General features: G+C 42.4%; 1 protein-coding gene across 8 annotated transcripts in view; it reads left to right on the forward strand.

The window, feature by feature from the left end:
• CIT (citron rho-interacting serine/threonine kinase) overlaps positions 1-17,531 on the forward strand; it is a 141,605-nt gene that overhangs the window by 94,223 nt on the left and 29,851 nt on the right. For all 8 annotated transcript variants that reach the window (XM_045842962.1, XM_045842982.1, XM_045842972.1 and 5 more), the window contains 5 exons: positions 4,825-4,878; positions 10,673-10,870; positions 11,339-11,532; positions 13,991-14,126; positions 15,993-16,097. In XM_045842962.1, coding sequence (XP_045698918.1) covers positions 4,825-4,878; positions 10,673-10,870; positions 11,339-11,532; positions 13,991-14,126; positions 15,993-16,097 — 687 coding nt within the window. The remainder of the gene's footprint in view (positions 1-4,824; positions 4,879-10,672; positions 10,871-11,338; positions 11,533-13,990; positions 14,127-15,992; positions 16,098-17,531) is intronic.

Consider the following 17,531-nt stretch of genomic DNA (forward strand, 5'->3'; position numbering starts at 1 on the left):
TGTTCTTCAGGCTACAGCCCGTGTGTTCTCCTTCATGGTGATCCAGACCTGAGTGCAGTTGTTCTCAGAGTGGGGTCTGTGCGTCCCTGATGGGCCCCGAGTTCAGATTATTTTCACAGTAAGACGGAGATGTCGTTTGGCATTTTTGATTGGGTTAACATACTGATGGTACAAAAGCAATGCTATCGTTATTTTAAAAGAAACAAAATACAAATATTTGAGAAAAAAACTCTGTTTTAATTTCTAATATGGTAAATATAGATAGATATAACCCACATAAACAAAAGTTCTTTGGAGTCTTCAATAATTTTTAAGAATAACTATTCCCTGTAGAACCTCATGTCTCATTAGCACTCAATTATTTCATTAAGAGAATCCAAAGTTGTCTTATGTATTTTACTATCCTTATACATACTACTGTGTGACCTTTTGCTTTTTTGTGTATTTGGTTTGCAAATTATTTCAAAGAAACTTACGTGTCTTGACATTTATTTTTTACTCAGATCAGTCCAATAATTGTTAGATTCTTATAGTATTTCTAGCAGTCACAACAGGATTGGTTCTACATTTTGTGTTTATATTTCACAGTCAGTAATAAATCAAAAGCCATAATGATGGTAATTCATTACATTATACCCTCAAACAGGATTGCCATTTGATGTGTCAGAATGATCCAAAGGCCTCAGTGATGGTAAATTTTAAAGAAAATGAAACAGTATTAGTGATTGAAATTTCAGACTATAGTGGGGGCAGTTAAACAAGCTTTTAATGGTGCAGTGTTATTTGGAAATTTTGCTATTAATAAGAAGGTGGAGCCTTGGCTGATGTGGCTCAGTGGATTGAGTGCTGGCCTGCGAACCATAGGGTTGCTGGTTCTGTTCCCAGTCAGGGCACATGCCTGGGTTGTGGGGCAGGTCCCCAGTAGGGGGCATGAGAGAGGCAACCACACATTAATGTTTCTTTCCCTCTCTTTCTCCTTCCTTTGGGGAGAAAGAGAAAGCCTCCAGAGAAAGTCTCTGGAAATAAATACATAAATAAAATCTTAAAAAAATAAGATGAATAGGTTGTCTATTTTTTCTAAGTCTAGGCCAGGGAGCTTTTTTATGATCATTGCTTAGGCTTTGAAGGAATTAATTCTGCCCTCAGCTTCTTGTTGCTGTCTCTGAGGGATTTCACATTAAATAATCATTTAGAGCAGGAATTGGCAAACTTTACCAGGGGGCCGAATTCAGTCTGCCTCCTGTTTTCTGTCAATAAAGTTTTATTGGTACACAGTCATGCCCATGCTTTTACATACTGAGTGTGACTGCTCTTATGCTGTGAGGGCAGAGTTGAGTAGTTGTGACAGAGACTGAATGGCCCTTAAGTCCAAAAATATTTACTATCTAGTCCTTGAAAGAAAAAATTTGCTCGCTCCTGCTGTAGAGTTTGTTAATCTGTGGGCCTTATTCTTCTTTTAGGAAGAACCCTTGCCTTGTGTCCTTGGTGATCATGAAATGCACTCAAAGGAGCTAGATGGTCTCTGGGGCCAGGCTGCTGCTTGCTCACAGATGAGGTTTCAGCATCAGTGTAGATAGCCACGGCCCTGCTCTGGATAAGTTATATTCCTACCCCATTCAATGAATAAATCACTTGTATAGTTGCTGGGTAAAAAGCACATCGATATTGGGGGAAAATTATAATCTATTAAATTAGTCCATAAAAATATTGGCTACATTTTTGGAAATTGATTCTAAGTGATAGCTCAACTTATGAATCTGTTTGTGAGTCTGTCTATACAGCTGTCACTTTTTGTTTTGTTTTACTATTATTTTCTAGTGCTCTTCATTGACTTTGTATAGATTTAAGTTTTGGTTGTCATTTTCCTTCTGCTTGTGGACTTCCTTTAACATTTCTTATAGTACAGGTGAGCAGGTGGCAAATTCCCACACATTTTGTATGTCTAAAAAGTGTTTATTTCACCTTAATTTTTTAAAGATTTTATTTATTTATTTTTAGAGAGAAGGGACGGGGGGGGGGGGGAGAGAGAGATAGAAAGAGAGAGAAATAGAGAAATATCATGGGCAAGAGATAGATCAATCAGTTGCCTCTTGCACATCTCCAGCCAGGGACCTGGCCTGCAACCCAGGCATGAGCTTTGACCCAGAATTGAACCAGCGACCTCTTGTTTCACAGGATGGTGCTCAATCCACTAAGCTACACCAACTAGGTAGGGCTCATCTTAATTTCGGAAAGATATTTTTGCTGGGTATAGAACTCTAGGTTGACAGAGTTTTGTTTTTGTTTTTGTTTTTCCATCCCTGTACTTTTCAAAATGTTGCTCCACTGTCTTCTAGCTGCTTCCTGCCCTTACCCTACACCCCTTGGTTAGAAATCTGTCTTTCTTCTCTTTGTTTCTATATATGTAACTTGTCTTTTTCTCTGGCTGGTTTTAAGGTTCTCTCTTTGTTACTGGTTTTAAACATTTTGATTTAGCTTAAGTTTCATCATGTTTCCTGTGCTTGGGTTCATTGAACTTTTTGCACCTGTGACTTTATGGTTTTCATCAACTCTGGAAGTCAACATCTTTGACTATTATTTTTTCAAATACTTTCTCTGTCTCATCCCTACAGTCCTTCAGGGATTTACATGTACAGGGTGGGGCAAAAGCAGGTTTACAGTTGTGAGTATGTGAAACAGAGTTTATTCTTGTATTATTAATTATCATAGTGTTTTCCATAGGAACAACTGTTAACCTACTTTTTCCCTCCCCTGTATGTTAGGCTGCATGAAGTTGTCCCACAGCTCATTAATGTTCTGTTCATTTTATTGTCTTTTCCTTTGCCCGTTTCATTTTGCAGTTTATTACTGTGTCTTCAAGCTCATAATTATTTTTCTGCAATGTCTAGTCTGCTGTCATAAAGTTATAATATTAATTTATGCAAAATAGACATATTAGAGAGTATATCACAGCTCTAAACTGTTTGACTTAGTGTCTTGTAGACCTTCTGATGTAGCCTTTTTTTTTTTTTTTTTTTTTTAAGAGAAGGACCACTTTTGCCTCTGTCCCAAGCTGGATTCTTCTTTGGGCTTTCAGAGCTAAGTAAACGGTGCCATAATCCACCTTGTCTCTCAAATCAAAAAGCTGCCAGAATTTGACCTTCTCCTTTCCTTTGGTCCCCATGTTCATCAGCAGGTCTTATTACATGCATTTCCAAAAGAGATCTCAGCTCCACCCACGTCCCTTTGTCTTTTGGCATCTTCCTCTTTTCACTGAACAACAGTGGTTTCCCTGCTCTTTTCTGTCTCTGTCTTATTTTGACCTGTTCTTCTTACTGCATCCACGCAATCAATGGCAGTCGTATCATGTAAGTCTGCTTCTTAAAACACTGCTGGCTTCCACTTAATTGCATTTTGAATGTAATCCAAACCCTTTTCTGGGCCTTCAAGATTCTTGGTTCCAGGTGGTTTTCCAAAATTGTTTGGCCACAGCCTACAGAAGAATACATTTTACCTTGAATTTTAATACAAGGGAGCATATATAATGTATTTCATTGATTTTAAGGTATCTGAAATGAGGATGCACCTTATAATCATAGTCTATATATGATTATATACTCATATAGGCATAAATCTATCATGGTTTAATTGATAGCACTTTTTCTTAATATTACATAAAATTGTGGTAGTCTTAACAGCTGATAGCAACTTAAACTTGATGAATTATGATGTCTCAAATATCCTACAACAGTGTTTCCTGTTGTAGAAAAGGTGCATCCTGATGATTTTTATTCTGTCCTCTTTACTCCATTTCACTGGATAAAACAAACCCCCAAAATCCCACTTGTCACGCTCGCCATTGGGTCACAGCTTAAAGTTGAAAAAATTCTGCTGTAGTCACTCAGATTTTTTGTTGTTGTTGTTCATCAGATGCACCAATCCCTTCTTGTCTCGGGGTTTTTGCACGTGCTGTTCCCTCTGCCCTTCTCTGTTCTTTGCATGGCTGGCTCCTCGCTATCATGCAGGTTTCAGTGTAATTATCACCTCTTCAGAGAAGCCTCTTTTACCACCCCATCTAAGTTCCTTTCTAACCACCTTATTCCCTTTTTCTGTCGCCTTTACAGCATTTGTCACAGTTTGTGATCATGTGCTTATCTATGTTCTAGTTTCCCTCATCAGAAGGAAGGTGTAAGCCCCACGTGCTTTACTGCCGCGGCGTCGGGCAGGGTAGTGTGCCCTCAAAAAACCCTTGCCAACTGACTGAAGAAGCACTGCTGCCTCTGTATTTATTTCAGGGTCACCGTGGGGTTTCTGAATTGCAGCGGCTTTTGATAAAAACAAAACAAAACAGAAGTTCCTACTTTGTCCTGGCTATTGTCCTGTGTTTACGTGTGTGTGTGTGTCTCTTGGGAGTAGGTCTGGTGAGGGAGGCTCGGTTAGAGGTAAGAGGGAAAGGTTAGGGTGGAGGAACAAGACAAATGAAGGAGAGTAAAAATTTCATTTTCATTATGTTTTTTTTTCTTCCACTCATCCCTAAGCATTAGTATGAGTATTCCAATATATTTGTAAAGGGTAGACATGTGTGGTCCAAGTAGTTCCTTGTTGTATGTCAACTGTAATTGAAAGATTAAATGAAAAAAAATAGTTAATTTGGTATTAATGCAGCATCACGTACGTGTTTCTGTAACTTATGTTTCAGATGTTGGGAATGAGTTCATCAGTTAATTCTTTGAAAAACAGATGCTGTGGCTTTCTATGCAAATGCTGTTCTCTCTATTTGACCCGAAGCTTGTACAATTGTATTCCTCCCTGTGGAAAATTTATAATCAACTTCTTACCTTTTAGGCACATAGAGATGAAATCCAGCGCAAATTTGATGCCCTTCGTAACAGCTGTACTGTGAGTATCAACCAAAGATGATTGAAATAGCATAAAATTCAAACCAAGAAGGAAAAGGGTATATCTCTTTGTGATATCAGGACTGATTTTTGATGCAAACTTTTAGCTAGAAGCAGTTAATGCTCTCAATTTGGCATTTTTGAGCCCCAGGACTTCAGTTTCTTGGGTTTCTGCCAGTTTTAAACATTTAAAACCATTCTTCATGCCAGAGGGAGGATAATTGGAATGACCCAAATAATTTTCACTGCACAACCACTTATAGATTCCAGTAGCTGCAACAAAAGTCCCAAAGCAGCTCCCCATCCTCCTCCAGTGTGGACAGTTCCCAGGCTAGCCCAAGGCAGAGATTGTCCGGGCGGTAGAGGCAGTTATACAAGCATTAACAATGGCTGGGCTTTTTCTGGACAGACCTCATACAGGACACTGACCTTGGGTGTACAGCACAGTGCAGTTTTTACAGCATAGACAGCTGTGTAGCCACAACATAGATTAAGATACAGAGCACCTCCAGTCCCCAGAGGGCTCCCTCATGTTCTCATCAGCATCCTTTGCCCAAAGGGTAACCACTACTCTGCCCTTGGATTCCACAGATCAGGTTTGCCTGTTCTTGAACTTCATTTAAATGAGGTTCTTTTGGATTTAGCCTTTTTTTGACTTAAGTTGTCTGTGTGATTCATTCATGTTGTATCTGTCAAAAATTTGTGTGTGTGTGTTGTTTTTTTTCTCATTACGGTGTGGTGTTTCCAGTGTATGGATTATTTTTGCTATCAACAAAGCTGTGGGGAAGCATTGTTATGCAAGTCCTTTGGTGGCTGTGAGCACTATTTCCGATGAGCAGATACCCAAGAGTGGAATAGCTGGGTCAGGAGCTGTCCCTCTGGTGTGATTCCAGTGCACCCGGCAGATGGGTTTTTTGTCTGTTTCCTGATGCTGATGCTGAATCAGGGTGGGCCTGCCTTAGACATGTCCGTCGACTTCCTCCATCCTCCCTCCCGCCCTCCCTTCCTCACAGAGTTGAGGCATTCTGTTCCTGTACTCTCTTGCCCTACTTTTTTAGTTTCTTTTTGTCTCGGTTTCTTATTTTACACCAGAGTTATTTGCTTATATTACATACATGCTCATAAATGATCACTGAATTACATATAGATCTTTTTATGGCGGTGATATTTTTGGATTACTCTATTTTCCTAAAATAAACTTGGATGTATTTGAAATGTGTACATCAGTAATCCTTCATCTGGAGATTTCCTTTCTCCTTTTTTAGTCTTTAGGCATAAGGACTTTTTTTAAAAAAAAAATCTTCGTTATAGTTGTATTGAGATGTAATTGTAGTACAATACTCTGACGAGTTTTGAAATGCATACACACCTGTGAAAGCAGCACAACAGCCAAAATTGGGAACCTGCCCATCACCCTCAAAAGTTTCGTCGTGCTCCTTTGTAATCCACTCTCCCCCACATTTTTAAAATTGGAAAATTTCGTTTTTAATAGAATATGGCAATATGTGGAATTAATTTGGTTACTTTCTCAACTTATGTAAGTTTCAGACTCTTTATTCCTCAAATTTGCTTTGGAACAGTGCGTTCTAATCATTCCTTTACTTAGCCCTGGCAGGTAAAGTGGGAGGAGGAATCCCACCCACTCTTCGGCTAGTGCAGCGGGGTGGCTTAGCGGGCCGAACCGTGCTCTCTGGCGTCAGGCAGACCAGGTTCAGGTTCTAAGTCGACCTCTTGGTAGCCTGTGTGCCGTTGCCCTCCCAAGCCTCTGTTTCTTCATCTGTAAGATGGAGATGACATTGTTCTTCATTCTAATATCATTGATTATAAGACACGTAATTTATTTAATAACTGCTTTTTGGTGGTTGGGTGAAGGAAGAGAGACACCTGCTTACTTCCAATATACATTCAAATTTCAGAAACAGTAAAACCTAGGAAACACTGAGTCCTAGAATTAGAAATTTGGTAATAGTACCTACCCCATGGGATTCCTGCAAGAAATAAATGAGGTGATGCATCGAAGTGCTTGCATAGGGCCTGGTCCATAGAAAGTGCCGAACGGTGTTGGTTACTATTGCTACTTTATTATATTGGGTTCATGAAATAAAACAAATCCTTTGTTTAGGAAAGGGTTATGCTCCTTAAAGAAGTTTGAAAACCACCCCTTTGGAACAACCTTTGGCCGCAGTAGTCAATCTCAGCTATACTTTTGCAAGTTCAAAGGCTGCTTTCAAGACACTTCCGCGAGCATGACAGATGTTCCTTTCTTGCGGGCGCCATCCAAGATCGTCTCCGCTAGGAAATGTCATCTTCGTTACTGTTGGGAACTCCTATGGAATAACTCCGTTGATAGAAGCTCCCGGTTAGCAGCCTTTAGAAAGCTCGTGAACAGTAAGATTTTCAAGCTCTGACCAGTTCTATATTTTGAAGAGATTTAAAAAAAGGATTTGATTCAATCTGGCACCTAAAACCCTACCTAAGTCTGTTTTGGAGGGGAGTTGGTGGGCAAACATATGACACAGTTTTAATTATGAATCAATCTGTCAGCTATAAGATTAAAAATAAATAATATGCAAATAGCTGCCTTCAAGAAAATACCAGGCATTAAAATAGGACTTGAGTCTTGTGTCTTTTCAGCCTGGTGCTCATTATCTGTTTTCTTCACCTCTGACATGCTATTAAACATTTACCTGGTAATGTTCCCTCTACAGGTAGGAGATGCGTGTCTCCTACCTGGGTGAGAGAGGTACATCTATTTCTCAGAACCATGGTGCTTGCAGGAAAGCCTTGAAAAACAACAGATAACCCCAATGGAGATTTTTTTTGGGACACACATCATTTTTTTATATCCTATTTTCTCTTAGAACTGCACTAAGATATCTTATCTGTGAAAACAGTATATAAGAAAGCTCTGGTAACCCCTGTCTCTCTCATCCTTTTTGCTGTTAAGATGCAATAAGCCATCAGGCTTCAAGTTTATCTTTTTTACCCTCTATCCTTGGAGTTGAAAGGTCAACAGACTCTAACATTTACCCTTGATATGGAGGAGGGAATATACTGAAGGCCACAAAGCAGACCCAAGAATTCTCCTCGCACATTATCTGGTTCAAATCCACCTACTATAAAAGTCTGTTATACTTTTTTTTAAACCATGGAGACCGTGAAATTACTGCCTTGTCTCAAGTCAGTTCAGTATCTGCAAACTCAGTTGCGTGTGTGTGTGTGTGTGTGTGTGTGTATTTGTTTGTGTGTACAACACTTAATACCACAACTCCAGCTAAACCCATTGTGGCTTGGGCAGAGAGAACATATAAAACTCTGAATGAATTAAAATGCTTTAATGAGTGCTTGGGGGCTTCACACAAACACACCGACCTTCTCTTGTCCAATGGACCAAATAGAGGCGATGACAAAATCTAGAACCAGCCATCACAAACTGTAAATAGAAACCAAAGACATGAGACCCCCCTCCTGGAAAACCAGGTGACAAGAGGGAAATAGAAGGGTACTTCCTGCTCCAATGGGCCCATCTCCATGGAAGTGAGAGGAACAATCTTGGCACCTAATTGACTTTTCTCAAGCGTTTCTTCTTAAGCAATTTCTAGTTTAATTTTAGGAGAAAGAGAAGAGGTGGCAGAAATGGATTCATAACAAACTGCATTTTCTTGTCATAAATCTCAAAGGGCGTAGGTACCCAAAGGCTTAAATATATATTTCAAATGGCAAGGAAATAATTTTGGCAGTGTGTATAGTTTAATGTGAACAAATTTCCTGTCCCCCAAGAGACACCACCGTAATCTTTACAATGAGGCACGATTAATTTTTATCCCTTGTATTTTGTGTGGTCCACTAAGGTGGAAGAGTTGGCAAGAAAATTCAAAACATTAAAACAATAGAAACAGAAGGATAGCGAATACAGTATTTACCTCTGTGTCACAGACAGAGAAACCAGCCCAACGAAGTTCAGCGTTGCTTCCTTGGGGCTCCTGAGTGCATCTCACTGCACAGCTGCCAGGCCGGTTTGCCTGCTCTGCTTCTCTCTGGGGAAGAGGTAGGAGGAGGCATCGTGGTTACGCGGAGACATTTGCAGTCCAGGATGAACAGTCTCTTGAGGAGTGGGTTTCCTGCATAGCAGAAGGAGACCAGTTGAAATAGTGGGCCTTGTTTATTCATCATTTATGGTATTAGGAGATTTAACCATGTTACAGAAAGGATGATACAGGGATCCCTTTGAGGCCTAACTAATTGCCTGCTAGGAATGACAAGCCAGCAGTGGTTTCCTACCCGTACCCCTGCACCCCACCCCCTACCCCATGAAGAACGCTAAGAACCTGATGGGATAACCTTTATTCTCCCTTCTGTTGCTGACAGGGTGCTTCATACCAGCACATTAGGAATTAGTATGACTTCTGACATTTAAATACACATTCCTAGACCACTTACTGCATTAAAGATAGGTCAGTTAACAAAATGAAAAGCTGTGCTTTCTGAGCCATATTGAACAAATGTACTTAACTTGACACTCTTGATTTCTATGTGCCTGGGAAGATTTTTTTTTTTTTAATTGCTAATCACAGGTGGTTAAGTAGGAAATTAGTCATGGAAACAGTGTTAACATTTCATAAACTAACTCTGCTCTAGGTCTGAAAATTGGAAACAATTAATAACCATAGGCTTAAAGCCATTTCCTTTTAATTTACATCTTTTTGTTACATAAAATTTAATTTACTGCCTGTGTGTCTCATTCCAACTATTGTAAGAAAATTGGCCTTAAACTTCTAAAGTATTGTGCGTTAAAGCCCTCTGCAAGCACTGATACTGAGCCTCAGCAAAGAGAATAGGAAAGCTAAAAACACTGAAATTGAAGTCATTCTGCCATTGAGCGGGGAAATAATTTAGCAAACCTGATTAAATCTCTCTCAATAAAATGACGATTTCATATACATGCCTTCCCATTTTCTGATAGCTGACTGTATAATAAAAACCATTAAAGTGATGCCATAGTATAACACTGTATCTTCAGGATTACTCTGAGCTTCCCTAAAGTTTTTCATTCCCTTTGTTGCATGAAATTAAATATATTGCCTGGGATATTATTAGAATAACTTAGTGTTCTTTACTAAGTCTTCCCTGATAAGAACTTTATTTTAGTTTCTAAGACTGTCTCCAATTATAACCTCCCATAGATCAGGGGTCCCCACCCTCTGGGCTGAGGCCTGGTACCAATTCGTGGCCTGTTAGGAACTGGGTTATGAGGGAAGTTCTTTTGAGCTCCCCTCCTGTCCCTGCCCCCCGCCCACCCCCTGCCGCCTTTCCGCCTTTCCCCAGAAAAACCAGTCCCTGGTGCCAGGAAGGTGGGGGCTGCTGCTGTCGATGATACTGGGGGCACTTCAGCTTCCCCAGCTGGTTGTGAAGCCAGTCTTCCTCCCTCTTTCCTCAGTTTGCACTTTCCACGTTACATCACTGTCCGTGAACTTCATCTCACTTCAAGTTGCCCCTCTGTGTGGCCTTGACTTTTGGTTGATTTGCTTTTGCCATGTTTTCCAGGTAAATCCTGAGTTAGAAATGGAGGCTTTTCTTTTTCTACCACTGTGTGTGTGTGTGTGTGTGTGTGTGTGTGTGTGTGCAGCAGGTGGGCGTGGAAGTTTGGGTTTGGCTCTTGGAGTTGGGTCAGCAAACACGGGAGCCACTCGTTGATTGCCAGTGTCCTGCAGCGTCAGAAACCCACGGCTCTAGAAGCATTTTCCCATTTAAAATGGACTTGCAGGGTGTGTAACCAGCTTCCTTTTATCTTGCAGGTAATCACAGACCTGGAGGAGCAGCTAAACCAGCTGACGGAGGACAACGCTGAGCTCAACAACCAAAATTTCTACTTGTCCAAACAACTTGATGAGGCCTCCGGTGCCAGCGATGAAATAGTGCAGCTGAGAAGTGAAGTGGACCATCTCCGCCGCGAGATCACGGAGAGGGAGATGCAGCTCACCAGCCAGAAACAAGTAAGGGCGGTTCCCAGGGTCAGAGACCCCCGGTCCCCTTTGGGCCAGAGCGAGTGCCCGGTGCAGCTCCCCTCGGCTTCCAAGATGGAGTCTGTCCAGCAAATGGGCTCTTTTTTATATTGTGTCTCTGTTTCGAAGGCTTGGGGCTTTTAAAAATGGCTTTTAGAAGTATGTGGTTCTTCCTTATTTTGATTTTTAAATCTTAAAAACAAGACACACCACTCTGGGAGGCTAGTGTGTGCCCATTGGTCTTTCACGGTGGCCTTGCCTTGGCTCTGCCTATGAGGCGGGGGCAGAAGTGGCCCTTTGTCGTTCTCATCTGGTCCCCTCAGTCAGCAGCAGCAGAAGGTAAACTGTATTTCAGGCTGTGGTGGGAAAGTTGTGCTTTTCTGAAGCTGATCTGACAAAAGGGACATCCAGGAGATCCTCCTTTGAGGCAAGGCCCAACTCAGAGGTCCTGATTTGCAGACGATGGAGGCCCTGAAGACCACCTGCACGATGCTGGAGGAGCAGGTCATGGACCTGGAGGCCCTGAATGACGAGCTGCTGGAAAAGGAGCGGCAGTGGGAGGCGTGGAGGAGCGTCCTAGGGGACGAGAAGTCCCAGTTCGAGTGTCGAGTTCGCGAGTTGCAGAGGATGCTGGACACTGAGAAGCAGAGCAGGTGGGACTTTCAGTTCGTAGAAAGCTGGTGACGGGCGACTACAGCAAGACCACCTGACAGTCACGAGTAGGGTGGCCAGTTGCCAATTGTCCCAGCTTGCTCAGGACCGAGAAGTTTCCTGGGACCAAAGAATTTCAGTGCTACAACCAGGATGGGTTGGCCACCCTAGTTGTAACTATGGTCAGTGTCACTCAGATTTAGTGGCTTTAGCTGGTGTCTGTTCACTCTGTGGAGAGACCTAGGAGTCAGAGCATGGCAAATGTCTCAGTGCTTTCTTTGGCAGAAACTCTTTCCTTGGGTTGCATATCACTGCGACCATGTCGCAAGACCTCACCATTCTAATCCTGCTCGTGGGTAACGCTGGTCTTCCCTCTGTCCTAGGGTTTCTCAGTCTGGGCAGTGTTGACAGTTTGGATTGGATAATCCTTTGTCACAGAAGCTGCCTTGCACATTCTGCGATGCCGCGCGTCCTCCTGGTCCGTGCCCACTAGATGCCAGTAGCGCCCCTCCTCACGCTGTGACAACCAAACATGTCTCCAGACACTGTCCAATGACCCCTAGGGGTGCAAAACTCCTCCAGTTGAGAGCAACTGCTTTGCAAGAATGGTTTAGGTTTTTTTCCTTTCTTGATAGGAGAGAATAATAATACTTACAGGCAGTGTTCTTCTCTGCTTTCTCACGTTTTTTTCCAGTCCCCTGGCACAGAGCCCCCTTCCTGCCAGAGCCACAACAATGCAGGCTGTGTGCTGCATAGCTCTAGGCGGTGCCTTTCACCCCGAAGACATCTCAGGTTTGAAGATTTATTAGGACAGTCTCGTGGCAGGAAAGTGTTTTGCTTGAACAGAACTGACAGAACAGTTCACCAGCAGATGGAAACAAATGGTCTTGAAGAACAGGTGCCTTTTTCCAGTTTGCACCCAGGTACCATACAGGCTAGAGTTCATGTCTGCACCGCTGAATTGCACCCATGCTTCGTAGCCTCACTACCATCACATTCCTCTGAAACTTACCTTCCTGTGGCACTCCTTAAGCCAGATAAACTATGCATAGAAACGCCTATCATTCGGTTGGAATCTGTCAGACATATTTTGGTATTTTCCACATTTACGTGACTATAGGAGACTCAACTATTATGAACCTGTTGAATATTATAGTCGATACTGTCAGTTAAACTAGGAAAAGATTAGAGTCTAAAGATAAGGATCATCCATTTTGACAGAAACTGGTAGAAGCACTCCCTTTTGTGGATGTCCTCTCACTCAGGATATTTGCTGGCCTGAGGGACTGCTGGTCTAACATCTCCTGTCCTGGCTTCCTTCCCTCTGAACTCTGGGGCCCCGAGTCCTCACAGTGTGTCCTGGGTGCGTTCCCACAGACCCCCTGGCTCTGCCCTCACGGCCGGCTCCTACCCCAGCTGTTTCTGGGGTCCTTCAGAGAGAGCTTTGGTCAGAGGCTGGCTTCAGCATTAAGAGGCACACAGCCACACACGAGAGGTGTATTTATGGTCTGGGCTTAGGTACATATTTTGTGTATACTTTCAGGGGCAATAATAAAACGCCCTCTGCCCGCATTTTGGTGTTATGTGGGATGCTGAGGTGAGTAAAATCTAATTCTTAGTTCTTGTCCTCAAGAGGCTGAGAGTCTAGTGGAGGAGCTAACCTCTGTATGCAAATATTGATCACCTAAAGTAGAGAGTGGGGTGGGCCAGGAAGGAAGTCCATTTGTGCTTTGGACACAGAGCAAGGAGAGCTACTTCTGGCGGAGGAACTGGGGGAGGTTTGCTGGAGGGCACGGCCTTTGAGTTTACCCTTGAAGGCTGGGTCAGGCCTGGGTTTGTCGTGTAGGGAAGGGGAACGCTGCCCCTGGAGGAGCTTGCTGCACGCCCAGGTATGGACTAGGCGGGACATGAGGCCTACCTGGGGGAGGGGAGTGGTTTTTCCAGTGTGCTTCTCGTTCTTCTTTTCTCTAACCTTGTTGACAGATACATTCATCAGATTCAAGTGTCAGCTTCCTGATGAGCACACAAAACACTTAATGTCTTCCATATGCTTTAAGGAGAGGAAATGTTTGCTCAAATGGGGTCTCCCATGATCCTCTGCACCTGGCGGCCTTTCAGTGGGACCTCATTCCACTTCTGCTCCCATGGGAGGCTGTGACAGTTTTGAAAAATTCCACTCGGCCCAGGTGCATTTGGAAAAATGCCCTTTCCTAGTCCGCCTTTCCAAGTGAATACTGACAGGAACTTTACTTTTTAAGAGTATTTTTACCCAAGGCCTAAAGTGGGTCACACCTTCTCTCTGTAATAAGCAAGACATAGTTTGGAACTAAGAAGCACGGTTGGGCATCTACCTGGCCCACAGCCTGTTTGGTTGCCTATCGGGACTAGACATGGGCCAGCTTCCTTTCTCCAGATCGGTGACAATGGGGCTTCTGAAAGTGGCCTGTGTTCTTCCGGCAGGGCGAGAGCTGATCAGCGGATCACCGAGTCGCGCCAGGTGGTGGAGCTGGCTGTGAAGGAGCACAAGGCCGAGATTCTCGCCCTGCAGCAGGCTCTCAAAGAACAGAAGCTGAAAGCTGAGAGCCTCTCCGACAAGGTCAGCGCCTGTCCCTTCTGCCTTTCAGGAAAACGCTCTCATTTCCTACTTTCAGAAGGCCCGATTGACAAAAATTCAGATGCAGCCCGTGGTCAATATATTTCATAAACGTGCTTTTGCTCATTCCAGTAAGGTCCCACAGTGATGTGTCATCACGGGACATCCTTGGTTGGCGACAGTGTGGGTGGGCGTGGTGGGTGCTGGGGCATCGGTCAGTCAGTGGTTTCTTACCGTGTCCCCGCCTGGGCCCCCGAAGTCGGAGTTTCGATCTGGGCATACAGCTCTTTCATTTTCTGCTCTTGATTTCTGGAAGGCTTGAGGGACTTAATGTGGAGCATCCTCGGGAGGTGCGGGGTGGCAAGGACTCATGATCACTCCGTCACTGCAGTGATAGGCCTCTCAGTCTGCCCGTGTTCCCAGTCCAGGGACGTGAGGAGTCCGACGACAGTGCAAGCCCTCAGCACTTCCACTTTGGAAATATGTGCGTCCTGTCCATGTCGCACTCCATGTTACAAAGTGACTTGCAAAGTGATGTATCAGTGTTTCAGAGATTTTATCTAATAGTCTTGAAAGAGGTTTGAAACAGGTGCTTCAATGTTACAGATAATGGAAGCGGAGATCAGAGAGATTTGAAGTGTACACACAGACACTCTTTTTCACACACACACAAAGTCTTCTGGATTTTGTATTCATATAACTGTTTTTCCATGATTATAACAGGAATTATTTGGGGTCCTTGTGGGAAATACAGAAACCACAGAGAATAAAGGAAAAAAATGACTGATAACCCGTCATCACTATTATATTGGTGAATTTATTTGTAGTCTTTTCTTTGCATGACATGTTCATGTGTACACACACATTTACAAATTTAGGTTCTTACTTTAGAAGCAGCTTTACAATGTTTTTAAAAAATCACATAACTAGGGACTTTTCTTGAATTATTGACTATTTTTTAAACATGTAACTCTAAAAACATCAATTTCATGGAGATACCTATTTTAGTCATTCCACTTGTAAATTTGAGCTCCTTCCAATATTTTATTATCATAAATAGCTCAGTGATGAACATAAATCTTTATGGACATCCATGATTATTTTCTTACCAGAATTTTCTAGAACTACCACCATTAGATTCAGGGCTAGAGTTTGTCACTCAGGAATATTCCTTGATACTGGCTTTTTAACCATGATGAAAATAACTTTTAGAGATAAGTGAACCCTTTTTTGTTTAACTTGAAGAGTATATTTTTTCCTATTTGACTGTTCTTAAAATATTTCATAGCAAAATCCTACCCATCCTTTAAGACTACAGACATTCTGATACCATCTTTTCTTGGTGACTGTAATTCAGGATGAACTTCTCCTTTCCATACCTCTTACCAACATTAACATCTTACGAAGCAGTTTCATCATTTCTGTGTGTGTCTAGTTACGGACCACTTTCCGCCTTTGTGACTTGTTGCAATATTCCTGAGAGAGCTTGTTCATCCTTTCATCCTCAAAGCCCCTGATATTATCCTTTGCAAGTAGTAGATGTTCAGCATGTGAGTATTATTTAATTTAACCGCAGCATGTCAGATAATTAAATTCTTCAGCAGTCACTGTTTTAGGACTTGTCACAGCTATATGTATGGCCTATCCCTTACAAATAATTCCTGTCCTCATAGAATGACGTATATAAGGTTTATTTCTGACATGGACTTTTGTGGAACTTCTTTTGTGTATACTTCTGAAAAACAGTGTTTATGTTCTGACCTTTGGAACTTGATTATTTACATGTGAAGGTTTGTGGGTATTTGCAAAAGTCATTAGCATCCAACACTCCTAAATGTGGTACCATGGCCAATTTTTCCACATGTCCAGCTCAATGACTTGGAGAAGAAACATGCCATGCTTGAAATGAATGCTCGGAGTTTACAACAGAAACTGGAGACGGAGCGTGAGCTCAAACAAAGGCTTCTGGAGGAGGTGAGTGTAGAAGACCTGTTAAACAGAGCCAGGTGCAATTTCGAACAGGAAGATTTGTTGTGTTTAGGTGGTCAGGTCCAAATTGGATGTTCAGACTTTGCGATTGGAATTGTCGAGGAAGAGTAAGGTGGTCACTAAAAACTTCCTTCACTTAGCACATTGAAAAACAGTGTCATGAAAGCCAGGGGGTCTCTGTCATTTGTGTCCTCCCACGGGCACTTCACAGACTGTGGAGCACACGGCAAATGTGTCCCAGTAGAAGCTCGTTAAATATGTGGGCGATGGCAAATGAATATTGAGTTAAAATGTTCTTAATGTCCAAAGTATATTAAGTTTTTAGGCTGTTAGAACATCCATGCAAATTGGCTTCGGTGCACACTGCAGAAACTTGTATAGATTATTCTGAGTAACAAATTTCATGAGGACTTGAACATTTGGTTAATTCAATTAAAAAAATTATCCCCTGAGACTGAGACATAAAATGAAAAGCCCAAATGACCTCTTAAACCTGTCCCTTCTGCTAGTTCCTGTATTTATTAGCAGAAATCTGAAAATTGCTGAAGCGGTAACTACTTCCCACTCCCAAGCAAACCCCTCTATGTTGAATCACTAGTGGTTTGGCTTAGTTCATTAGACTTGGCGGACCAGGACAAATGCACTGTAAAAAAGATATTTAAGTGTTCTGTTTAACTCATAGTGAGCTGACACTTCAATTAACAGAGTGACTATTCTGCTTAATTGATGTTTTATTGTATGATACCCATAGCTCCCAAAGGGCTCTGCTGGTAGAAATAATATTGCTTGCTCTTGTTTGAAAAATGTGGTGAAAATTTTGCACATGACTTGGGAATGTTTGATAGAATAATACTTTCTGAAATACGGCTCAGAGTTTGGGAAGGATCAGGAAACGGATGGTGGTAACAGCTGCACCGCAGTGTGAACGTATTTAGTGCCACTGACCCGCACACTTAAAAATGGTTAAAATGTTGAATTCCACGTGATATATATTTTGCCACACAAAAGATTTAAATAAAATTAATTATGTATGTTTATACACGGGCGGGAAGTTTACAAAGGCAGCACCAAGAGCACTAGGAGAAATTCACAGGTCTATCTGGTGGTCAGATAGAGAATTATAGTCTCTTATCCGGAATGAGCAGGCAATGTCCCCGAGTTAGGCACACTCTGGGAACAGAAAGCACAGAAATAATCGGTGATGTCGCCCGTCCTATTTTCTTTCTGAGGAAGGAGGGTTGGCCCTGACAGCTCGGTGCTTTGGTCCAAGGTTACATGGTGAGTCAGTGGCAGTGCTGGGAATAGACGCGGGAACCCTGATTCCGTCCCCTCAGCCTCACTTCGAAACTGCAGGAGAACATTTGCAGTTTCCAGTCCGTGCTTCACAGATAGATTTTTGAGTGCAGACATCTGGCGGAC

This window comes from Phyllostomus hastatus, unplaced genomic scaffold (genome assembly GCF_019186645.2).
Source record: "Phyllostomus hastatus isolate PE091 unplaced genomic scaffold, TTU_PhHast_1.1 phas_contig_1162, whole genome shotgun sequence".
NCBI classification, from domain to species: Eukaryota; Metazoa; Chordata; class Mammalia; order Chiroptera; family Phyllostomidae; genus Phyllostomus; species Phyllostomus hastatus.